General features: G+C 43.5%; 1 protein-coding gene across 2 annotated transcripts in view; it reads left to right on the top strand.

Moving 5' to 3' along the window:
• The first annotated feature begins 11,222 nt into the window (after positions 1-11,222).
• The window catches only part of UST (uronyl 2-sulfotransferase), a 287,679-nt gene continuing 272,896 nt past the window's right edge, over positions 11,223-26,005 (top strand). For both annotated transcript variants that reach the window (XM_059941026.1, XM_059941027.1), the window contains exon 1: positions 11,223-11,705. In XM_059941026.1, coding sequence (XP_059797009.1) covers positions 11,453-11,705 — 253 coding nt within the window. In that variant the 5' untranslated portion in view covers positions 11,223-11,452. The remainder of the gene's footprint in view (positions 11,706-26,005) is intronic.

The following is a 26,005-nucleotide window of genomic DNA, read 5'->3' as shown; positions in this document are numbered from 1 at the left end:
AAGGACTAATGACATTGTTAAGCAGGGAGGGAAAAATAATATCACTTCTACATCGATTTCGGCTCTTACACATTAACGTCAGACAATGACCTCTAAAATGAGGAAAGCACCAGCTTAACATTGTGAATTGACAAGGATCTCGGAAATGAGGAATTAAGGTTGAGTAGAGATTCAACTCTGCAGGTACATGGCTGAGTGAGAGGCAGCTGAAAATAACACAAAAGCAACTGATGAGTATTTGACTTAAACTTTTTCCCTTTCACTCTATCTATACCCATGTCTATGACACTTTGTAAGAAATAGGTAGCGGACTAAGACAATATTCAACAGAGCCTTTAGGTGGCCAGTGATAGCATATTGTCCAGTCCCAAGAAATAGCTGTACAGTACAACATTTGATTTTAAATACATTTGCCCTTATTATAAGTTAAAAGCTCAGTTTTTAAAAGTTTGTGCCATTGCATAGGCACTTAAATATAAGCAATAGTTTGTTGGTAGCTGAGTGTTTGGCTTTTATTATCCTCTCATCCAAATGTACCTCTAGATCAGGTAGACTTTCTAGAGAACATTTGGGAAAAGGGCAGGAGCTGTGAGCCCCTGATTGTTTTCAGTGCATTTCTGCCCCATATTATCATGGCAGCTCTGTAATTGCTTTCTTTCTCTTTCTTTTCCTTTTGCTTCCCCTTCCTCTCCTTTATTAATGCCTTAGTCTATTGACCAAATAGCTCATCCACTTTATTCAACAGATTTGCCTTGGAATAATTTTGGCCACCTCTAAAACTCAAATAAATCTTCAAAGGATGAAAAGTTCCCTTCAAGGAACTGCTGACACCAAAGGAAATTTAAAAATAAAAGGCCCAAAGGTGCATAATGAAGATGATATAGTTTGAATTATTTCTCTGAATTATTTTCCTTGTCTTCTAGTTTCTTTCCCTGTAGCTCTTTCATCAATGTGGACAAAGAAAGCACTTCGGGTTCATGGGGGCTGAGCAGGAGGACAGAGAACAGATAAAAGGGGAGAGAAAAAAGCAAGTCATGAGAAACATTGGTCTTAGCTGTCCCACTCCAGGGCCAAATCTTCTTCAGGGAATTTTGAAAACAGCCAGATAGTTTGGGGCTACTATGGGCTGAATGTTTGTGTTCCCCACAGATTCATGTGTGGAAGCCCTAATCCCCAATGTGATGATACTGTATTTGGTGGTAGAGCCTTTGGGAGATTATTAGGTCAATCTCATGCATGAGATTAATGCCCTTATAAGAAGAATAAAGCGTTCCCCACCTCCCGCCATGTGAGGATACAAGTCAGGGTGTGGAATCTGCTGGCACCTTGATCTTGGACTTCCCAGCCTCCAGAACTGGGAGAAATAAATGTTTGTCGTGTAAGTCATTGAGTGTATGGTATTTTGTTATAGCAGCCTGCACTGACTAAGACAAGGGCATTCCCAGAATGGTGGGGTTTCTTTGTACTTCCTTGGAACAGATGTGGGATACATGAAGCCTCTTGGAGAATCACTGGGTTAACATAGTGCCAACCAGACAGAGGCTAGAAGTGGCTGAGGAAGGATTTGAAGCCGAGATGGCCTGATGGCCCCTCAAGTCTGCCTTGGGCCAGCAGGATGCCCTGAAATCCAGAAAAGTTCCTGGGTCCCTCGAGGTGGCGGAGGGTGCACAGAAGGTTCAGAGCTGGTGGTCACGTCATGTGGGGTGAGACTTTGAAGCAGAGGCTGTAGAGCAGATGGCCCTAAACTAGGAGCCACACCAGGCAGAAGCAGAGGTGCGAACAGAGAGCCGTGGACTGCAATGGCCGTGAGACACGGCGCCCGCGCGCCTGCCTGTGAAGCACTACACTCGCCGCGTGGAACCATCTCGGCCAGGAAGAGGGGGAGCCTTTGCAGGGAGTTCGCACCTTGAATTTGACTGAATATTAACCCCAAATGACCAAGTATAGTAAGTGTGCCCTGAAAGAGATTGTTTCCAACCAAAAAAGGCTGAGCTAGATCAACTCCTGCCATCCCTAACCCCTACCCTTTTTTTTTTTTTTTTTAAATTAATTTATTTATTTTTGGCTGTGTTGGGTCTTCGTTTCTGTGCGAGGGCTTTCTTTGGTTGTGGCGAGCAGGGGCCACTCTTCATCACGGTGCGTGGGCCTCTCACTGTCGTGGCGTCTCTTGTTGAGGGGCACAGGCTCCAGACGCGCAGGCTCAGTAGTTGTGGCTCACGGGCCCAGTTGCTCCGCGGCATGTGGGATCTTCCCAGACCAGGGCTCGAACCCATGTCCCCTGCATTGGCAGGCAGATTCTCAACCACTGCGCCACCAGGGAAGCCCCTAACCCCTACCCTTTGAGGAAATAGGACCTGAGTAAGATGTGATCAGTTACAGGAAATAAAGTGTCAATTTTTATACTTTAAGCAATGCATTGGGACTTAAACAAATATCCACACTTAAAATGTGACAACCCTCATTTGGATTAATAATTTTTTAAAAATCCCATTACTTTATTTTCATATCTTTTAAGCAAGGCAGATGAGTCACTCAAATCACTGATCTAATTAAAGGCAAAAAAGATATCTTGTGATAAATGAATATTTGGGGATTCATATTGGTACTCAGCTACATGGAAAGCACCAGGCATATTTCATAATAAACCAATAACACTGCATTACACAAAGTTCATCTGAAAGAGAATTATTCAACTAGTTGTTGGAAATAATGTTTTTAGAGGTCCCACGTAATTTCCCACTTTGCCAGGCTTTTCTTGCCCCCTGCAGACTCCTTGGTCTCTCTGCCGGGACATCCGACTTCCTCCCACGGAAAATGTGCATCAGATACAGTCAATGTAAAACCTGCACAAAGAAATCAAATCCAAGAGTTCAGAGTCACACCACTCTTGGATCGAAAACAATCACCAATTGAATCATCTATTTTTCTTATTTGCTTACAAATAACTCTCAAATCTAAAAATCACTTCTACACTCAAAGGACAAAGGTTTGTAAGACAATTTTAAAAATCAAAGAAAAATTATTCCTTTGGAAATGAATATTGGGCTTCTCTAAAGATTTGAATGACTTTGCTATTTACAATGTGTAACAAACAATTTATCATTTAATTACATGCTGCCTTGCATTATTGTCAAATTGCTTCACTTATGAACACTCCTGTCTTCCAGAAAAGACTGCAAATTCTTCGAAGGCTGAACAGCTGGTCTTATACTTTTCTGTTTTGCTTCATGGCAATTCACAGAGTGGTAGGCACATAATAGTGCTAAATATATATTTATTGGATGATTGCAAAAATATATTGATTTTATACTATATTAACATAGATTGAGCCTGGTCAAGAATTTTTAAAAGAAAAAGATAAGCCAAAAATTGAATGCAGTTTAGAACCTCTTAGGAGCACTGTGAAAAATAATTCAGCCAGAATATCCACTCTAAATTTAGTGTAATAATTTGTACTGCAGAGATTCAAAAATATGGTCCAAACAGCAGTCTGCACTGTTAAAGTAATAGAAGTCTTACTGTAAGGCAACACATTCAATATTTGGACATATTAAGAAGGTTTTTCTTTTTTCATTAATTGTAAACAGAATTAATTTTTTAGGCTTTTTATGTAGACTGAATGAAGACTCTTAAAGAAAATTCACTGTAGGAAGAAAATAGCCATCGTGGGCCCACCCTTTTCTCGGAGTTGGAAGCTATCACCAAATTGCAGCAATGAGGCTTCACTGTGCTATGTTAGGACTAGGAAACAGTGTCTGCACTTAATAGTACCTTTTTGGATAAGTGGTTTCTTTCTGCAAAATGTAAGCCATCTCTGTCTTTTATGCATTCCCTATATTAATATTGTTTTCTCTGCAGGATCTGTTTAATTATAATAGAATCAAGAATTTCTGCTCAACACTTGCCTAAGAGCTAAGAGGCCTGTGAGCACTGGCTCGAAGGGGAGAATCTCTAAAGAACCTTTAGACAAAACTTCAGTTGGTTCCTGTGATTGGGGTCCAGCATTCTTAGCAATGATGCAGTTTCACAGATATCCGCTGTCCCTCTCCAGGCAGGGTTGCCACTGTCCCCCAAACACATCTCTGTGCTCTTTCTTTCTCAGTTAGTTCTCATTACTTGGCATGCCCTCTGGGCTACTGCCCAGCTATAAATCCTACTCATCCTACAATCCAGCTCACGTACCACCTTTTCGGGAAAGCTTTTCAGACTAAGTCTCCTGTATCTGATATTCGTTATTCTTATCGTCTATTTCCTCATCTGTAAAATGGGGAAAATAAGAGTATCTGCAGCATGAGGTTGTTGTGAAGATTAAATGACAATTCAGGTAAAGAGATTAGAACATGCTAGGAATGTAGCAATACTAACATAGTCTAGCTATTATTTTAAATACAAAATACTTGAGGTAAAAGGCCCTTTGGTTTAATGCTTTCTTTTTTTTATTTTTTTATTTTTTTATTTTTATTAATTTATTTATTTACTTATGGCTGTGTTGGGTCTTCGTTTCTGTGCAAGGGCTTTCTCTAGTTGTGGCGAGCGGGGGCCACTCTTCATCGCGGTGCGCGGGCCTCTCACCGTCGCGGCCTCTCTTGTTGCAGAGCACAGGCTCCAGACGCGCAGGCTCAGCAATTGTGGCTCACGGGCTTAGTTGCTCCGCGGCATGTGGGATCTTCCCAGACCAGGGCTCGAACCTGTGTCCCCTGCATTGGCAGGCAGACTCTCAACCACTGCGCCACCAGGGAAGCCCAATGCTTTGTTTTTCTGCGTATTTGTTTGCTTGCTTTCTTGTTTATCTGTTTATGCCTTGTCTCCTCAGGAGAGGGGTAAGAGTCATAAGGGTGCAGGGGTGGAGAGCACCTCTTGTTCTTTGTGTGTGTGTGTAGCTGTGCGCAGAAGGATGTGCTTGCTGCACACTGGGAGCATACGGGGAACCTAAGACCAAGTTCCCGTCTACTCAGTGGACCAGGGACCCACAAGACTGGAAACCAGCAATGTTTTAATGTTGTTATTAAAACCTTATTCTTTCATTTGACTTCTCAAATCCGAGGCAGAAAAACAGAACAGGCTGGCTTGTAATTTATCATTATTACAATAGGGACATTCCAACTCAACAACTTTCCTGAAACAGCCCTACTTTTAGCAGAGCAGTAAAAGAAGAGAGTCTGAACACAACCCTGGTGGTCTTCCAAGGCCAAAGCTCAGAGAGCTTGGTTCTCCAAAAGAGTGAATGCCCCCGTCCCTGAAATTAGCAACATTCTGAAGACAAGCAATACTTCTGCCAAGGTGAGTGGTAACACCTGGCAAAACCCATGGGTTCATATTCCTTTTGTGATTCCATGAGGCATTCTGTTTTTTCTTTTTTTAATTGAAATATAGTTGATTTACAACATTGTGTTAGTTTCAGGTGTACAGCAATATGATTCAGTTATGTGTGTGTGTGTATATATATATATATATATATATATATATATATATATATTCAGATTATTTTCCATTATAGGTTATTACAAGATATTGAATATAGTTCCCTGTGCTATACAGTAAATCCTTGTTGCTCATCTGTTTTATGTATAGTAGTTTATATCTGTTAATCCCATACTCCTAATTTATCCCTCCCCCCTCCTTTTCCCCTTTGGTAACCATAAGTTTGTTTTTTATGTCTGCGAGTCTCTTTCTGTTTTGTGTATAGATTCATTTGTATTATTTTTAAAATTCTACATGTAAGTGATATCATATGATATTTGTCTTTGTCTGGCTGACTTACTTCACTTACAATAATATTCTCTAGGTCCATCCATGTTGCTACAAATGGCAATATGTCATTCTTTTTTATGGCTGAGTAGGTTTCCATTGCATATATAAACCACATCTTTAGCCAGTCATCTGTTGATGGACACTTGGGTTGTTTCCACATCATGAGGCATTCTTAATCACAGGGAGCAGTTGAATTGTTAATTAGACTATGGGTCATGGAGGTGGTGAGGGATTACTTCATTCATTCATTCTTTTTTTCCCCTCAACAATATATTTTTCATCTCAAACAACTCCTTTAATGATCATTTGAATGTTCCAGGAGGATGCAGACCTGCTGTCCATTGTGCCTCCATCTCTCATCCCCAGTTGGCCAGCCATGGAATAATGAGATGTGACCCATTGAACTTAAGATCCTTCATATTAAAACTAACCTTCTCATTCAATAAATATTTACTGAGTGACCACTACCTGTCAGACTGTTCTAGGTGCTGGGGAAAGAACAGTGAATGAATGAGACAAAATCATGGCCCTCATGATGCTTGTTTTCCAGTGAGGAGAGATACACAACAGATAAAAATACCAACATGTCAGATTATGGTAAGTTCTATGGAGAAAATTAAAGAAGGTCAAGGGAATAAAGAATGCAGGTCACGTGTACATTGTGTATAGGGTAGTCAGAAAAGATTCCTTGGCTAAGGTAACATTGTGCGGAGACTGAAGGAAGGCAAAGGGCAAACAAACCATGTGGAGATCTGGGAAAAGAACTTTTGAGGCAGAGGGGACCACAACTGCAAAGGCCTGATGGAGGAGCAAGTTTTGTTGGTCTGATGAACAATGATGAGGTAGGACGAGTAGGGAAAAGTGATAGCAGATGAAGTCAGAGAGACAATGGGGCCAAATAGAAGGGCACTAGAAGAACTTTGGCTTTGACTCTGAGTGTGTTGGGAGCCACTAGCAAGTTCTGTGCAGAGGAGTTACCTCTGGCTGCTGTGAAGGGGATGAAATACAGAGTGAAAGTCTGGGATCAAGAAGGAGGAATGGCAGGGACCGCTGATTGCCACTTAGTAGTCACTTGTCCTTTCTTACTTTACTAATAGGCCCCTGATTCTTCTGTGGCAGCAGTGCGCCCAGCTGAAACCTCTATTTCCCAGCCCTCCATTGCAGCTGGACATGGTCCTGTGACTATGTTCTGGCCAAAAAACTGTAAGAGGATGATTCATAGCATTTTGGAACACTGCTTTAAAAGAACCCACCCTATTTGGAGGAAGACTTTTTTCTTCTTTTGCTTCCTCCTGTTGCCAGCCTGGAATATAAGCATAAGGGGTGGAGCTCCAGTGGCCATCTTGAATCATAAAGTTACCTTTAAAATGAAACCACATGCTGAGGATGGTGAAAGCTCCGATGGCTCCTTGATGAGAGCATGGAGATGCCTCACCAACTCTGCACTGCCTATTTCTGGACTTGTTTCATATGAGAAGGAGATACACTTCTGTTTCGTTTAAGCCATTGTTATTTTGGGTTTTTCAGTTACACACAGCTAAACCTAAATATAACTGACATAGGAGGCCACTGCAGTAACCCAGATGAGAGAAGATGGTGGCTTGGACCAGAGTGGTAGCAAAGGAAGTTGGATGCTGGATATTGTTTTGAAAGTAGGGCCTATAGGATTTGCAGATGGGTTAGATACAGGAGTGAGAGAAGGAGAAAGACTAAGGAAGACTTCTGGGTTTTGCCCCTGAGTGATTTGATAGTGCCATCATTTATAGAGATGCAGAAGCCTTGGGAGAGAGCATGCTTGGGTGTGGGGTTGGGTGGATTCAAGAGTCTAGGGCAGTGACAGACTAGCCTTGCTAGAAGCAGAGAGGGATACAGTGAAACAGAAGGAAGGGTAGAGTGAGGGTTTAGATTGGTGGGGAAATGAGGTCACTCCTGTCCTACTGCTCTTACTTTCTCAATAAAGCATGAGGCCAGGTCATCAGCTGAGACAGAAGAGATGAAAGTAGTGGGAGTAGAAGAGAGAAGTATGAAATAGCCATTTTAGAGAGTGGGGTTGCTGGACGGCAATGAGTGAGCGTCCAAGGAAATTTGTGCTAAAGTGAAGCAGTTAGCGGTGCTGGGTGTCTTCTGCAATCCGGTCCAGTGGCACTGCTGTGTTTATCTGGGTTTTGCCAGACAAGTATGTACCATGTAAGATGAAAGGAACATGGGAATGAAAGGGTGTCTGCAAGATAGGGATCAGAATGATGGATCAGGAATCAGAACTAGACAAAGGAGGAAGTAAACATATGAGATGGGTGATGGATTAAAAAGTTGAGGGTTCTTGAAAAGACTGAAAATTGCTCGAGTGTGGGCGCTTGTAACATGAGCAGAGGAAAGAAGGTGATGATGGCCAGGGGTTGCGATTGTTGAAAATGAGTGGCTCAGGTGAGAGAGATGAAAATCACCAGAGAGAGAAGGGATGAGAAAGCTCAAACTATTAAATAAAGGTATTAAATGAAGTATGTTGAATTATAAGACTAATAATAAATATTGTTCACAAATTCCTCTAGTTAGTTGGTTTGTTAACTAGTTTGAATAAAGATACCATTCATCAGTATAAGTACTTTAAATTGAAAGGTTTTTTGTTTTGTTTTGTTTTTTTGATGGGACATTTATAGGATTTCAAAGAACAAAGTTTTACCCAAACATCTAAGTTTTTGTGGGGTGAAAATATAAAGCAATTTTCTCTATGTAAAATTTCTTCGTATCTTAAGATCCTTTCTTTTCCCTTTGTGAGTTTTTTTAGGCAGTTAGTCCATTAACACAATCTTTTAAAAACTGACCGGTTTTCCCCCTCTACGATTTATTTATTTATTTATTTTTGGCTGCATTGGGTCTTTGTTTTTGTGTGCAGGCTTTCTCTAGTTGCGGCGAGCAGGGGCCACTCTTCGTTGAGGTGCACTGGCTTATTGCGGTGGCATCTCTTGTTGCGGAGCACAGGCTCTAGGTGCATGCGCTTCAGTAGTTGTGGCACGTGGGCTCAGTAGTTGTGTCTCGCGGGCTTAGTTCCTCCGCAGCATGTGGGATCTTCCCGGACCAGGGCTCAAACCCATGTCCCCTGCATTGGCAGGTGGATTCTTAACCACTGCGCCACCAGGGAAGTCCCCCCTCTAAAATTCTTCATGTCATAAGCTTATTTTTTCTAAGCCAAATGTTGCCACCTCGTATTTTCCTCATAACTTTTCCACTGTTTTTTAAACTCTTATTCCCATATTTAGTTATTTTTTAAGATGTTTATTTCCTTTCTTCCTGCTCCAACTGCCTGTTATAACCGCGCTCTTGCTCAGATTCCTTTCCTTAGGAGAAAGAATTGGGAAGTTTCCCAACTCATTCTGTGAGAGAAGTTTCTAGACCCTGGGGGTCTCGTGAGCACAGAGGATCTTGCACATTATCCTACATCTAATGAAAAACATCCAGATGATAGGGCCAGGCCTCAGGTACGGGTCCAATTTGTCACAGGTGGTCTCTGAAACATTATGCAAATTGCTTTGCTCCTCCCATCTCCTAGTCCCTCATCATTAACTCAAAAATTATTAATTGGGAGCCTATTCTCAGCTACTCAGCGTGCTGATTAAAGTAAATCACATTAGTGGGCAATGCCTGATTGGCTTAATTCTCTCAGGGGCACTCACATTTGTAAAATGTGCATATTAATCCAAATAAATCTCTGATTCATGGAATCAATGTGAAACAAACCATTAACACTTTATTTTAGGATTTTCTGTGCTAGAACACAGGGACTTCCCTTTTCTTTCCGCCTCAAAGCAGCCTTCCCATGCATGAGAAAGTGGGCCAGGACAACATAAAATTGGGAAGTAGAGTATGTGTGTGTAGATGTGTGTGACACCACTCACCTCATCCACAACTGTCTCCAGTTTATGATCTATGTGTCTTCTTCGGGAATCAGAGATACTCACGTCTGGATGACGGTTAAACTGTATTATTCTTAAATTGTAAACTCTTGATCTCAAGATTTTACTCCCTGATTTTCCATAGAAACTTTCTCAGATACCGAACTTTATAAAGGTTTTCAGGAAAACAGTCTTGGAATCATAGATGTCCCTGGCTCCTGGTTCTTCCTTTAATCGGTTGTCAGTCACTGGAATGTACAGAGTGAATAGGAAACCAGAGGTGAGAGGCAGGCACAAGGAGCCTGAAATTTCCATTTCTGTTTCTCAAAGTGGCCTGGGCTAAATGCGTGTATCCCATCCTCCAGTCACCGTGCAAGTTATTAGGAAAAGCACCCTGCCTGGGAGATAGTACCATGCAGTGGTTATTATAGTGGGCCTGAGCGTCAAACAGGTTTGAGCGTGGCATGCAACTCGACTCCTGGTATCTCCGTGACCTTGGGCAAGTCACTTAAGTCTCAGGTGGCACAGCTTCTATATCTAGCAATGAATTATTCTTACTGAAAGTGTGGCTGATGAGAGCAGCCCTTTCTGTGCATCACCCACCCTCGCCAGAGGATCTGTGTTTGATGCAGCTTTCCTGCCCCGAAGGTGCTCTTTCAGGTCCAGAAACTTCCCTTGGAAGGAAGGGAGGCAGCGATGAAATGGGTATGTAAGGGCTCTTTCCTCTTCATATCTGCTAGAGGAAAGACCTCCTTGAGTCCGCCCTATGACACCCCTCCTCTCCCCCCTTGCCTTTCTGGTCGCTTCGTGGATGAGCAGCTGTAGAGCGAAGGCGAGCAAGAAGCGAGCGTCCTCCTCTGTTTCTCTTCCAGGAGTTGGGGCGATGAGCCTGGCCCTACGCAGTCATGTTTTAATTATAATTTACACCACTTGCTCTTCTACCATCTCAGCAAAGTCTTGAACCTATCTCCAAGTACCTTTCATCGGCCTTTTGTAAGCAGCTCGGGATACAGAAGGAGAATCAAGTTTCTGAAATGAGAAAAACAAAAACCAAAAACCATATAGTACTAAAAGAAGTCGTGTTTCTTCCTGCCGGTGACTGTTTACGAGAGGGAAGTCAGCGGGGCCCCCAAGAGGTCGCTGGTGGCGCAGGAACTGAGGCCAGATTGTAGAGAAAGGGGGAAGGAAAAAAAACCCAGAAACTTTCTTCCTTGTTGCGAATAATCGCCGCCCCCCCTTCCCCCCCTCCCCCGCTCCAGGCAGAGGCAGTAACGTGACACCCGAGAGAAACCCGGAGACCCGAGCCGAGAGAGGGAGGGAAGAGCCGGAGGGAGAAAGGGGAGGAGAGGGAGGAAAACCCCTGTCAAGGAGGTGGAGCGAGGGGATGGTGTCCGCCTCCCGTTCCTCCCTGCCGTTTTTTAGAGGAGCCTGAACCCGGACAAAACACGCCGAGACCGACAGACACAAAGCCGGGGGGTCCACGCTGGCGCTGGAGGCGAGCCCCGGCGGCCGCGAGCGAGCCCGAGGCGCGGCGGGGCGCGGGGCACGGGGGCGCTAGCGGGCGCGGGCCGGGCGCGGGCAGCGCCGCCGAGCCGGGGCCGGGCACCTCGGCCGCTCGGGCCGCGGCGGCGGGGACCATGCCGAGGAAAGTCTCCTGAGCCCGGCAACTTCGGCCCCTCCCCGCCCCCACCCGGGCTGCCCTCGGCGCGGCCCTGTCCATGTGCAGCCGGCCGGCCAGGCTCTCCTCCTCGCAGGCGGATGGGTGACCTTTTCCTGGCGCGGGCAGGCTGTGCAAGGCGGCGGAGCAGGCGATGAAGAAGAAGCAGCAGCAGCAGCATCCCGGCAGCGGCGCGGATTCCTGGCCCCATGGGGCCCCTCTGGGGGGCGCCCCTCCCGGCCTGGGCAGCTGGAAGCGCCGGGTCTCCCTGCTGCCTCTCCTGCGCTTCTCCCTCCGGGACTACGGTTTCTGCATGGCCACCCTGCTGGTCTTCTGCCTGGGCTCCCTCTTCTATCAGCTCGGCGGGGGACCCCCGCGCTTCCTGCTCGACCTGCGGCAGTATTTGGGTAAGGAAGGGAGACGGGAGCGAGGGCGGCGCGCGCCGCTCGAAGTTGTGCAGGGGAGAGGGGCGCGCCGGGCACTTTGGAGCTGCCCCCGCCGCCGCCTCCCCGAGGCTCCCCAGGTGGGGCGCCGGCGAGCATCGGTGCGGCGGCCCCGAGCGGCTGCTGCCTCCAGCGCGTCCGTCTGTCTGCGCCTAGGCGGGGGCGCCGCGGGGTTGATGTGCCGGGCAGGTACCCCGGGGCTGGGCGCTGCATACCTTCCCCCGCCTCCGCCACCCCGTCTGGGCGGAGTGAAGGCGTGTGAGTGTGTACGAGTGTGTGTATATTCAAGCCTGGCAGAGTGGGGAGAGGCGAGGGGCAGCGACAGCCCGTCCATGGCAATAGCGACCACAGTCCCGTCCTGTCCGGCGCTCGGGGTCGCGCGGGTGGGATTGGCCCCTCCCCACGGCCCGTTCTGTGAATTGTGCCCCGCAAGAGCTCCTGCCCCCTGGCCTGGGTGGCCCAGGAGCAGTTTTCAGGCTCCACGCTGTCCCTGAGCTGCCTTGTGCTTGGGGCACCCCCTGCCCACCCCACTGTCCTCAGCGAGTGAGACGCGGGGAGCCGGGGTCCGGGGCGCGAGTCACTCTGGCCAGCAGTGTCGCCTCCTTCGACTGAACGATCCTCAGCGCTGTGTCTCAAGTCTGAACTTTTGGGATGGGGGGCGGGTTGTGCCTGGTTTATTAGGAGCGAGGTCGCCTATTTTAGCAGAGGTAAGGAAGGAGTGTGCGAAGAGAGAAAAGAGCGTCTCCAGAGAGAGGGCGTGACCCGCAGCTCGGTGGTCCGGGCGCGGGGAGAGCGGTGCCAGGGCCCAGCGAGCGTACCCCGAGGTCCCCGGCGCGCGCCTTGGCTAAGGGAGGATGCACATCTCTCACAAGTCTGTGGCCAGAAGAGGTCTGGCGGGGGCCGGGGCGGGGGCGGGGGCGGGGGGGAGAGGCTGGGAGGGATCCAGCTAATCGCAAACGTCCAAGGGGATAAACCTAAGCCCCCGGCAAACTTCGGCATCTTCGTGACGGGAGCGAAGGCGCAAAGGGAAGCCCCCGGAGCGCTGGAACCGTAATGGGCCACACGACTACGGCGGCGGGAGGCTGCCACCCTCACCCACAGAAATTCCTTCGTCGCAGAAACCACAGGTCTGGATAGTAGATCGTTTTCGAAGGAAAAAAACCACTTCAGCAAAGTGACAAATGTGTTAGAGCGTTTTCAGATGTACACGCAGATAAAATAATGTTTTTTTCCACGTAGAGAAGCTCAGATTTTAAAAGTTACACTTCTTTTTCAGTAGAAACTTTGGGGAACTACGGTTTTTCTAAGATGCTTTAGGGAAAATTAAAGGAAAATATTGCCCAAGTAGATTTCCAAACATATCTGGTTTCTTAGAGGATTTGGGGTAATACGCACTTTTGCTAAGGAGTCAACTCTCTTCTTTCGAGTTCTGTGTTTGGAAGTCTCACAGCCTCATAGGCTCTCCGATTCCTGCTAGTACCACACAGGTCACAATTGTTATGATTACCGACAATCACTGTTAACTGGCATGGAGAGGGAAGTGATTTGGAAGCTCAGGGGCCTTTCTCCATAAACTCTGATAATGAATTCTTTGGTGAGGTTCTTTTAAAGCAAAATATGCAGGCAAGTGATGTAGGGAAAGTACAGTGGATAGGGAAGGAAGACATCTGTGGTGTCCTCAGGAGCACTTGGCTTTGGGCGGGGCGCTGGAACCACATGGGCCTCGGCTTTTCCATAGGTAAAATTCTGGGCGGGACCAGATTGTCTCTGACACCTCCACCCAGCTCTTAAAATGTTACGGTTCTGATACCCTTCTTGGGGCTGGGGAGCCTGGGAGGAGGAAGGAGCAAAGGCATGTAGTGAGGCTAAAATCAGGAAACCGCAGCATCTAGCATGTTAACCTCTTGAAAATTCAGCCAAATACGTGTGGTATCCAGAATTTAGTGTGCTTTCATTATATATTTCAAAAAATGAGGCCTGATAAATTTGGGGGCTTATTTGGTGGAAGGGTGAATTCACAGCATTCACTCAGGGAACCAGGAAGAACTGAAGGATGGAATATTGCTCCTATTACTAACTCATCATTGAGTTTCTGACTGATGTAACAGGTTAAAAAATGACATCATTGTGAACTGAAAATAGGATACCCTTGGCCAAATTTGTTCCCTGTTGTTTTGTTATGTAAACATAATGATTTTCAGGAAAAGCAGGCTTGTGGTCTTTAAGAGGATCTAAAATATACCCTTAATAAAATAAGGCCAAGGTATCTGCAGAATTACTCTCCCCTTGTTTCCTCCATTCTATTATTTTAGTGTCTGTGAAAACAAAATTGTGGTTAGTAAACACATCCTCTCAATTTTCCTAGGTAGCCAATTTTGGAGGCAAGTATTTTTCTTAAATATAAGTTCATATAAAGTCAAAATTTTCCAAATCAAAATAATATTTATAGCAATATTTGTCTTGACAGGATATTATTTTTAATATACTTGTATAATATATTACATCTGACATAGTAGCTAGTAAATAAATATTCGTCAAAGTGATGACTGCACCTATTGTATCAAATAGGTAGTGTGATATTTAACATATTGAGTATTCTCACAGGAAAAAAAAAGGACCATTTATGATAGAAGCTAACATTTATTGGGTATGTGCCAATCAGTGCACATGTAGAATGAAATTGTATTAGCACAGCAATATCATAGGTAGGTGCAGCTGTTATTCCCATTTTTGATACGGGAGAAGGGAGGGCAAAGAAGTTCACCGACTTGCTGAAGGACGCATAGTAAGTAAGGCAAGATTTGAACGCACATCTGGCTGAATCAAGTGCCCATTGCATTAGCACTACAAGCAGTTTGAGAGAAAAAGGAAATAGAGCCAAGATGCGAGTGGAACTCTAAAGGGCTAACTGGCAAAAAGTGATCATTTTTATTTCCATAATTTCACTTTCCTTTTCTTGATACTTTTACTCTGAGAATCTTGAGGGGCCAACAGAGAAGGGAAATAATTCAAGCAGCTGGCCTGCTCTTAACTCCACCTTCCTGTATTCATCTCCGTGACGCTGCTTCCATGTGCTAGGCAACTGAACTCTCCCAGAGCCACACAACTGGAGGTGATGTGAATTGGAATCAAATTAAATCTTAAATTCCTAATTTCTTTCTCTCTTTCTTTAGCGGTCGTTCTCTGTCTGGGCCAGTAGTTCTCAATGTGCCGTCCCTGGACCTGCAGCGTCAGCCAGCATCACCTGGACACTTCTTACAAGAGCAGATTCTCAGGTCTCATCCCAGACCTATGGAATGAAAGAGTCTGGGTGTGGGACCCAGGAATCCATTTTAGCAAGTCTTCCAGGTGATTCTGATGCCTGCTTAAGTTCAAGAACATTGCTCTAGAGTCAAACATTGCTTTCACAAAGTTTCCTATGTATTTGAGAGAAAGAGGGGGGATGAGAGAGAGAAGAGATTTATAAAATATTTGAAAAGTGATGGACATGGTTTCATTTTTTAAACTTCAGCTTTTAAAAATGCATCTGCTTTGCTGCTTACGCCCCATTGTTTCAAGGGAAGGACCAGCCAACAGCTGCAGCCCCAGCTGGCTTTCGAGTTTCTGAGGTTAGAAGATGCACAGAATGAGGTGAAGGGGGGCAACCAGAAAGCATAGTGTGGAGAAAAAAGGGAAAAGAGTCAGTAATGATGCTTTTTCTTCTCACAGGAACTGGGGTCAGACAGCTTCTTTTTTCTAGTTAGTTTGGGGAAGGGCAAAGTCTGTTCTTTTTAAAGATGCTTTTTGCTGCAACAGATTTATTAAAAACAAAAAGGAAAGTAAGTAAGTCAGGGAGAGGAAAATTATGCAGGCATAACTCTTGTCTTGATTCTTTTCCTCCTTGAAATGGGTGGAGAGAGGAGAGCATAAAACACACAATGGGATAAATAGATGAATAGAGCAAATTGCTATACTTAACTTGGAGACCATAGTCTTTCCAGTTCAGTGAAATTATTTCATTTATTTTGAAGTGGCATTCAGACTTTGACTTGCTATGGAAAACCAACCAAAATCAAATAAAATCTCCCGCAGAAATTAGATTATGACGCAGCCTCTGCCAGTAGCCTCATTACTTATGAGCTGTGGAAATATCAAAAACTTGCAATAACACTCGTTACATCGATGTAAACCGAATAAGTCAGATGGCTTACTACTGATCCTGTACAACCGGCAAACTCTGATGATTTATTATCAAGACTTGGGTATGTGACTTAGCCTTTATGGGGACTAAGTCTGTTGGATTGATCTCAAGTTGATAGGCTTTCCTTTCCATTTTTAACTTATACTATTTAAAATGGAGATATATTACTTTAGTTTTCAGAATTGCTAATCTTGATATGTATATTATATATGAGCATGGCAATTTTGAGTCAAAAATGAAAGAAAAAGATGTAACTTTATTGAACTTGAAGTTCTCTGAGTTTAAATGAATTTAAAGGAAAATGTGAAAATTGAGGTCCAGACCTGTTACAAAATAGTTTCTCTAAACCTTAAAAGTCAAATTAATTTTCCTTCTGCACATCACACATGGTTTAAATATAGTACTCCAGGCCCCAGACAGCAATCTAGGAAATGAATGCATAAAATATGATGTTATCAATAGAAATTGTTGACATAAAAAGAAAATGACATTCTTGTTCATAGCTGCAAATTTATCTTATAGGGTTGGTTGGGGACACAGTAGCACTGTATTAGAAGAAGACAGAAAATGGAATTCAACTATGGCAGACTGTTCTGTAAACACACAGCATGAATAGTGAAAAACATTCTGTCTTGTAAACTGTTAACGTAGACTCGTCTCAGTATGAATTGTTTTAAAATACAGATAAATATGCATTATCTGGATACTGTCTTTCTTCAAATTCCCTGTCATCAGTCCAGGTTTAAAACACTAGTTGGTTTTGTATTTGAGAAACTAGAATGAAAGTGCTGAAGTTTTTTGAGTCCCCAAAGAAAGAGTATCTTTTGCTTCCCTACAGGGAAGCTGCAGGAGTAGAAACTGTAGCTTGCCTTACAGCTGTACTGAAGGGGTCAGTGATGGACAGTGAAAAGGTATCTTATTTGACAACTGTAGCTGCTAGAATGATTAGGAATTGTAACTTGCTTTTTTTTTTTGGAAAGAAATGAGACTTGACCACAAATAAATTTTGTCTTACCTATATTTATTTTTATTATAGAAACTCAACTTTAAGCAAACAGTGATATACATAAATCCTTTTATTTGTCAGAAATGGGGACAGAAACACTAGCATTTCACCAAAAATTCTTAGTTGCAAAAGTCAAAAGAATGTAGCAACTATTGTGCAAGAACGTTCCAAACAAAGCACATTTCAGTGTATGCTATTAATTTTTAAAATAGCTTCATTGAGCGATAATTCACAAACCATACAGTTCACCCACTTAAAGTTTTTAATAGTTTAATAGCTTTTAATTGTTCTTAGTATATACCTAGATAAGGGAAACCATTACGATAGTCACTTCTAGAACATTTTCATCACCAGAAAGAGAAACCTCGTTCCCCTTAGTTATCCCTTCACTATTCCTCCGTCTCCCCAAGCCCTAGGAACTAATCTATTTTCAGTCTCTATAGATTTGCCTCTTTTGGACATTTCATAGAAATGAAATCATATAATATGTGGCCTTTCGTGACTGGCTTCTTTTACTTAGAACATTGTTTTCAAGGTTCATTCATATTGTAGCATGTATCAGTACTTCATTCATTTTTATGGCTGAATAATATTCCATTGTATGGATATACCACATTTTGTTTATCCATTTATCTGTTTCTCATTTCAGTTGTTTCTATCTTTTGGCTATTGTGCATAGTGCTGCTGTGAACTTTTGTGTGTAAGTTTTTGTATGTACACGTATTTTCTGTTCTTTTAGGTATATACTCAGGAGTGAATTGCTAGGTCATATGGTAATTCCATGTTTAATTTATTGAGGAACTGCCGAGCTGTTTTCCACGGTGGCTGCACCACTGCACATCCCCACCAACAATGTATGAGACTTCCAGTTTCTCTACAACCTCACCAACACTTGTTATTTTTCATTATTTTGATTGTAAACATCCTAATGGATGTGAAGTGGCATCATATTGTGGCTTTTTTTTTTTTTTTTTTTTTTCATTTTCCTAATGATTAGTGATGTTGGATATCTTTTCCTGTGCTTGTTGGCCGTTCATATATCTTCTTTGGAAAAATGTCTATTCACACCCTTTGCCCATTTTTGAATTAAGTTGTCTTTTTCATTTTGAATTTTAAGTACAGTATCTGGGTATAGAGTAAAAGCTAAATAAATTCCTAATGATTGAACACAAAGACCTCTTTAAAAGAATCTTGGGGGTCTTACAGTTATGGATGACTGAATAGTAAACACTTTGCATTTAGCTCTAATGTATGAATATTCATAAGTAGGTAGCACTTAACTATTTTACAGATGTCACAAAGATTATTGTGACTTATATGTGGAATATGAGTATAGTCAATCTTGAGCAGCAGACTATAGTACAATGGATATGAGTATTCTGTCTTTGTGTTTGCTCACTAGAAAGGAGCTGATGAGCTCAGCGGGGGGAAACATTTAGGTACATTATGTTCCTTATACACTGTACTCTGAGGCTACCAAGGAAATCTTGAAAATTGGAATTCATATGCAATTCATTTTTATTCACACTGTGGTATAATATACAGGACAAATATATAGTCCTTCAGTAAATTAGTAAAATAAGTTAGGAATTTAACTTTAGTAAAATAAGTTAGGAATTTTTAGGAAGAAATTTTTTTTTCCAAAAGTGTTAGAAATTTTCAGTAGGTTTAAAAATATATATTACCAAAATAAGAAGCTTTAAAATAAGTACAGTCAATTCCATGCTGCCTGGTGAGAGACTCAATTTGAATAATTTGTGACACTCTCATACTAAAATTATCAGGGAGCCAGATAGCAGTTTACTGTTGAGGGTATGCTGCACCTCTCGGTCTATCTCAGGTTTTATAGTGGTTGTTTGTAATTTCCCAAAGCTAGCCACTGGCTCATTTTTCTTGCCTCACTACCTGCCTTTGCTTCTGCTATTGCCTCTTTGCTGATAGTTAAGGAAGCTCAAATTCCAGTGATGATCTCTGAACTCCTGTAGTATTTATTTCATGATCACTTTCGAAGTTTTGACATTCTACCTTGTATTGTGATAATTTGTGGGCAAGCTCCTTGAAAGGAGGAAGCTCGTTCAAGTGCTTTCCATCTCTACTGTGACACCTCTGCTGGGTACTCCACAGGAACCCTTAGGAAGTGTCTGTTGATTCAATATATTTGCTCAGCAGACAGTTCTTTACTAGGGTTCCATATTCTGCTTTGTTTTGCCCTTATTTTAAGTAGAGACCGTGGGGTGGTGTGCCAGGAAAGACTCAAGCCAGTTCATTCTACACCCCATCTCTTTCTGGCTGTTTGAAGCATATGCTACAAGCAAAGATGTTAAAACCACTATGACGTATACTTCTATAAACATTTCCTTCTGTGCATGGGGATAATTGTCCACCTCTTACGTGTGGGGATTTGGACTTACGTTTATAGAGCTTTCCCTGTAATTAAGAATGCCTGCGGTCATCCTAGAGATTTGGCTGCATACTAGAATTCAAACTTCTTGTTTCTTGTCATTTTCCTGAACCCTGAACCAGTTTTGGGAGTTTGCAGAATAGCAGTTTATCTCTTGCTCTAAGTCAGCGTCTTCCTTAGGTAGCAATTTGTGTTAAATTAGCTAGTACGTTTCAAGCATGACTTTGACTCTTTAAGGAGATGAGACCATAAGATGATGTGGTTTTTGAAGTAGTGACTGAGCAGATTTTAACTTAAATGGCAAAATGATAGATTATAAGATTAAGGCTCAATGCACGAACCCATTGACCCTTGTTTAATGAAAGATATGGAAATAACCTTAAGTCATGGCCTCGACTGAGTAATTCTTAGTTCATTCATTGATAGATGATTTAAATAACCATTTACATTAAGCTGTAATGCATTTCTGGAAACGCCATTGATGTTTTTCTAGCTCCGTGCATATGACTTTCACAGTCTTGATGAAAATAAAAATGAAGGTATTCTGAAACATATAAACTCCTTTGTTCAGTCACTCAGCAAATATTCATCGAAAGCTTTCTGTGGGCCAGAAGCATCCAATACTAGAAAAAGTACAGGTTTCAGAGCAGAGATCTGGGTGTGATCACTGTGCTACCACTTATTAGCTGGGAGAACTTGGGCAATTCTCTTAACTTCTCCGAACCTTAGATGTTTTGGTCTATACGATGGGATTAATAATTGCTGTTTTATAAAGTACTTATCTGATTCAAGGCATGGCATTTGATTTCAACAAATGCCAATTTTCTCACTTTATTCTTTGCTTCTCTCAGATCCCCTTTTCTTTTGGCCCACACACACATGCACGCACACACTTGCACAAACACACATACTAGTGGAGTGCGCAAATTCATTCATGGTTTGCTTCCATTTGAAAGAACCACTCTACCCAAGAAATATGAAATTACTGAATCAGCATTTTTGTGGCTTATCTTGTCACCCTCACCCTCAAACTGGTGAGGGCTCTTCAACAGCTGATAAGCTCCAGTCATCTGCCCTGTTAACTTTACACACAAACCTTTCTGCTTCTCATCCTCTCTTCTGCTTCCTGGAAACAATCTTTAAAAAACATATTCTTTGCACAGCCTGCTTTCCTCTGTTTTGAGTTTATCCACACGTTCCCCTCCCCCCTCCCCCGCATTCGCAAAAGAAAAGTAGCTGTACAGAGGGAGTATGGCGCAGCTCACTCTCTGGGGTCGCCAGCCGTTCTAGGACTGGACTGGTGATCCACATGAATCAGACCCTTTCAAACGATCACGGTGCCAGGCATACACTGGGACCGCTGCTAGAGCTTCTCCCACTTGTGATGGAACTACCGCGTCCAGTAGTCTGGCACTGGTTTTTCTCTGGTTCCCATTTCCCTTCCATTGGAAGTCAGGGCAAGAGCAGCGAACCAAAAAGTAGCAGATCATGTCTTTGTCAGAAGGCTGGGGAACTTGCTTCTGTTTTCCATTCTCCGCTTCTTCACGTTGCCTTGACCTGCCCAGACACTGATGAGTGTAGGGGCCAGAGCCACAGGGCCATTACTATCTGGTGTGGATGGTTACCCAATTCCTTGAGAACTTGAAAACAAATGGGATCTTACATTATTTGATAGAAAGTTAAATTCTGTCCAGGGAAACCATGACCTAGCAGCTCCAGCACAGAGCTTCCTGTTTTGACACGTGGGCTGTTTGACACAAATACCTTCTCACTGGATTAGCAGAACCGTCAGGCGAAGCTGTGCAAGTCGCTGGAAGGGCCAGCGGACCTGGGTCTGGAGGAGTCCGCAAATAGTTCAGGGGTCAGTGCTGTTAAGTGCCACGAGCCTCCTAAGCTTATGTTTCTTCACCTCCAAAATGAAGACGTTTGATTAGGTCCGGGATTCTCAATTGTTTTTCTTTCCTAGGACCCTCATCAGCAGCAGTGTTTCCATGTGGTCTTGATGGTCTATCTGGGAATATGTCCCAGTGGCCAGGAAAGGGAGAATGGGTGTGGCTCTGGGGTTCCTTAAAGAAGCTCTCTAGGTGATGGTGCCTCTTTTTTCTTTTTTTAAATTAATTTATTTATTTTGGCTGTGTTGGGTCTTCGTTTCTGTGCGAGGGCTTTCTCTAGTTGCGGCAAGCGGGGGCCACTCTTCATCGCGGTGTGCGGGCCTCTCACTATCGCGGCCTCTCTTGTTGCGGAGCACAGGCTCCAGACGCGCAGGCTCAGTAGTTGTGGCTCACGGGCCCAGTTGCTCCGCGGCATGTGGGATCTTCCCAGACCAGGGCTCGAACCTGTGTCCCCTGCATTGGCAGGCAGATTCTCAACCACTGCGCCACCAGGGAAGCCCACTCCGCCAGGGAAGCCCCTCTTTTTTCTTTAGAATGACTGAATTAGGCGCTTTCTAAGGTCCCACCTACTTTAAAATCATGTGTTGAAAGAGTTAAGAAGCCCTTTAACTGTAACAATTGAAACTATAGGGTATTTCCTTTGGAGCCAAATGTTTATTTAAAAGATTGCAGTAGTCAAGTGACCAAGGCAAGTAGAATATGCCAAAACATTTTTAGGCCATCATTTTCAAAGTCTTAATCATTGTTTCATTTTGTTTTGTTTTGATCTTAATTAAAATTAGCAGCACTCCCCATCCCTGCCCCCATCACCAGTTTGCCCCAGCCTATCTGGGCAATAAGGAGAGGATCTTGCTTCAGAAACTGTGGGAAGCAGAATGTCCTTAGGAAGGCAAAGAGAGAGAGAAAGCAGAGTAAGTCATGGCTCTCCAGAATTCAGAGTATAACTGTGATAGGAAGAAAGAAGGAAAACGAGTAGGGATAAGAAAGCTGTGTTTTCAAAGAGGATTCTCACAGTCGTGGCCCAGCTGCCTGCTGCTGGTCGTCCCATTCCATTGCGGGCAGCTCCAGGGGCTGAGGGAGTTCGCACAGTGTGGCAGGCTACTTCTTTGTGGCTTCTCTCTACTTCTGCTAGTTCTTCTGGGAGCTACATAGAATAGTCTGTTGGACTTCATCCTCTTTCAGAAAATTGAAGCTATGAAGGTGACTGTAATGCCCCCGCCATAAGTCTTGTCCAGAAAAACAGATCTATCTTCCAGTAGTTCCTCATCTGAAGTTACTTTCAGATGCAGAAAGCACAAACAATAAATGAAAAAAAGAAAACAACATAAAAGCAAAACCTTCTGAACAATAACATCCCATAAACAAAGCAGAAAGACCCAGATTGGAGACAGATGTTTCTCTAGAAAATGGGATTAGTATGCAGATATGTAAAAGATCAATAAATCAATAAGAAAAGGAGAATTCATGAGATAAACGGGCAAAGAATACGAGCAGGCAATTCACAGAAGAGCAAACACAACTGACCAATAAGCACATGAAAAGATGAAATGCTTTTCATTCCCTTATGCATCTTAATCACTTTCCTCTGTCTATATGGCCCTTCAGTGGCCTGTAGAACTGAGGAATTCTCCAGTTCCCTTGGTTTGTGAGCCTCCTTTATGGAGAGGAGTATCAGAAGTGACTCTCTTCTAAACTGTCTTCTTTTGAAATGACTGTGCCACATCCACCTGTCTTCTGTAGTCATGGCAGGTGACTGGCAGAGCCGGGGGTGGGAAGTGAGGGCGTGCAGCTCTCTGGAGCTCTGTCTCAGGTCCTAAATACAAGACTTGCTGAGTCCTTGGTGCCACATTTGTGTTGGATGGTCTGCCTCCTGAGATGCCCTTCTCCTCACTCAGAAGCACAGCCAGCAAGCCACTCCCAGTTCACAGCAAATAGCACCGTGCATTCTGCTCTGCTTCCTTCCATCCCTGAGACTTTGCTGAGTCTGTAAGAAGCAGAGGACAGAAGGAACTGACGTGGTGCTTAGAATGCAGCATCTTGCCTGGAAGTATTTTCTCAGTATTCCAGAGAACAGTGGAACTGACTCATCTGGTTGGAGTTTTACAGAAATGTGATTGCAGATTTTTTGCGACTTCATTCTGCTTTAGTGTCAAAATTCAACCAACGATGTGCCAGGAAAAGTGTGTAAGATCACATACAGATTTAGACGCTTGAAGAGGAAGTTATTTTTACTATAGTGGGGAAGAAGACAGAAAGTGATGATTGGCGGAGAATCCAAGGCAGGGCTGAGTCAGGAGGCGAGGCTGGGGCACACCTGCATCTCCAGTCTTGCCGGACTGGCCTGGGAGTTGCGGCGTGGTCGCCTCTTAGCAGGTCGAGTGAGGAGTTCCAGTGTGGAGGACCTGCCTGGGGGAGGAGGATGTTGACGTAAACTCTGCGTGTGATGCCAGTTTAAGCCGTGTGGGCTTAATGTTGGTTCCTCCTGAAAATGTGTGTGTGCTCTCCAGGGTCCCTCCTTAGAAGCCGCTCTCTAACTAAGAGCTACGTAACACAAGGAGGTAAGAATGGAGAAACGGATTCTGGAAAGCTCCATAAACATGAAAACCAAATGGTGCAGCGCCTTTAGTTTACTTTAGCAGATGACAGGATTGAGGTTGTATCATTTTCCTTGCCCGTGCTTTTCCCAGCTCAGAAGCCTGCTCTTGTGTGCTTGCCTAGCGGAGATCTGAGGCTTTACGGAGTCTGAAATGTTTGTGGTCGTGTTCTTCTAGTCCTGTTGTTAGATGAAGAGGTTCCCAGAAATAAAGGGAGGGAGAAAGAAATAATGTGTTAGCAGCCATAATCTCTATCTTTTTATTGCTCTTTTCACCTGGGCAAAGGATACCTGCAGCTACCATTTAGTGATAACATTTTCAGTCTCATGAGTTTGTAGCTTGATGGTGAACTTTTCAAATGCATTTAGACAAGGCTTTATTCAAGCCTTCTCGTGTCTTGCTCTCCTGTTCCTTATGGCTGGGGAGAGGTGTGTAGGTTTCATGAGCCTGCGTCTTGAAATGTGCACAGTTACGGTGGTGCCACTCTGTTTGTGACCTGCACTCTGGCATAGAAAGTGTGGGTGTGGACACATTCTTAGGTGTGCTCCCTAGCTTGGATAGGGAGAACCTACTAGAACATACTTTGGTTATTGGGCGGGTTTCTACTTTTGTGTTTCGTTTCTTTTATGGCATAATGCATTGCTGTTTCAAAACACAGCTCCCTTTCGCCAGATATTTCCCGGCCACCTTGTTGGAATGATAGGTGACTTTTTGTTAATTTCAGAGTAAGTCTTCCCCACAAGGCTTACACTTCATTGAAGTTTCACATCAATGAGACTTAAAGGATCAGAGAACATGAGTTTTCCTATTGCTTTCATATGCCCACCCTTCTTCCCATTTGGCTTCTCTCTGTCATCTCTTCCATCTAATCAAGTTCATTCCTTAAACAAATGTTCATCAAACTCCAGTTATGCACTGGGTGCTGGAAGTAGTGTGACTAATAACACTGTCCCTGCCCTTGGGGGGCTGCATTCTACTAGGAGGGGCAGAGAAGGACTTAGGATAAATGTAAAGAGTGATGAACAGGGGTGTCTGGGAAGCCACAGGAGGAGAGTAGAAGCAGGGATTAGATCTGCCTGGCTGTGATTAGGCTAATGATGTCTTTGGTTAGGACCCTGTTTATGCCAGTAGCTAAGGGGTTCTCAAATCTGGCTGTACGACTGAATTACCTGGAGAACTTTGGAAAATACTGATTTCCATTCATTTGGTCAGGGGTGGGGCCTGGGCATCTGTATTTGTTTAAAGCTCCTCATGCAATTCTCATAGGCAACCAAACTGGAGAACCTCTATAGTTGATAGATGGCCGGATAGCTTTGTGTGTGCGTTAGGTCTTCTTGTGGTACTATTCAGAGATGCTTAGCCTATAGTCTTTTATTTGGCTGTAACTTATAACACTTTAGCTTTCAGCTTCTCTATACCAGCTCTTCTCAAACTGTACTGTGCGTTCAGATCACCTGGGAATTTGTTCATCTGTAGATTCAGGTGCAGTAGGTGTGGGGCGGGGCCTGAGATTCAGCATCCCCAGCAAACTCCCAGTGTCACCAGTGCTGCAGTCGGAGGACCACACCTTGAGTAATAAGGGTCTACGCTGTAGCATGTTTGGAATGTGATTAATACTTGTAAACAGAAAAATGAGTGTGGGTTCATCCTAGCCCACTAAAGATCTGTGCTATTAAACATTTTATAAGTTTCTTTTAATTGAATTCTCATTCACCAATTTGATTGTTCGAATTTGAGAACATCAGATTTTTCTTAAGAATCGCACAGTTGCCTGATTAAAGTTTAAAATGTCTGCTTTTATTAATTTCTGCAATCCATAGTATTAAAAGGCAGGCTGTTTGGAGATTTGTGAACATACAGATTTGACTTAAGGTCAAGTTCATTAATAAGCATAGGAAGTTAAACAATTGGTCTTGGATGTAAAGTTTCTTCAAACAGTTATTGCAGATTCTTGCACTGTTCTAAATTTTAGTGATGTCAGAATTCATTACTAAGTGTCCTATTATCCAAATACTCCAGGTAAAGTTTTCTTTTTTTTTTTATGGTCAGAGCGAATAATTGGATATAAATAAAGCAAATAATTAGAATGACTTGCTGTAATGTTTTGAAAACACAATTTTAATCGATAATTAAAACCCTTACATGCTCATTGTAGAAACCTGGAAAATAGAGAGAAGAGCACAAAGAAGAA

Source organism: Balaenoptera ricei, chromosome 12 (assembly GCF_028023285.1).
Source record: "Balaenoptera ricei isolate mBalRic1 chromosome 12, mBalRic1.hap2, whole genome shotgun sequence".
Taxonomy (NCBI): Eukaryota; Metazoa; Chordata; class Mammalia; order Artiodactyla; family Balaenopteridae; genus Balaenoptera; species Balaenoptera ricei.
Note: the sequence above shows the minus strand (reverse complement) of the source record. Positions and strands in the feature narration are given on the sequence as shown.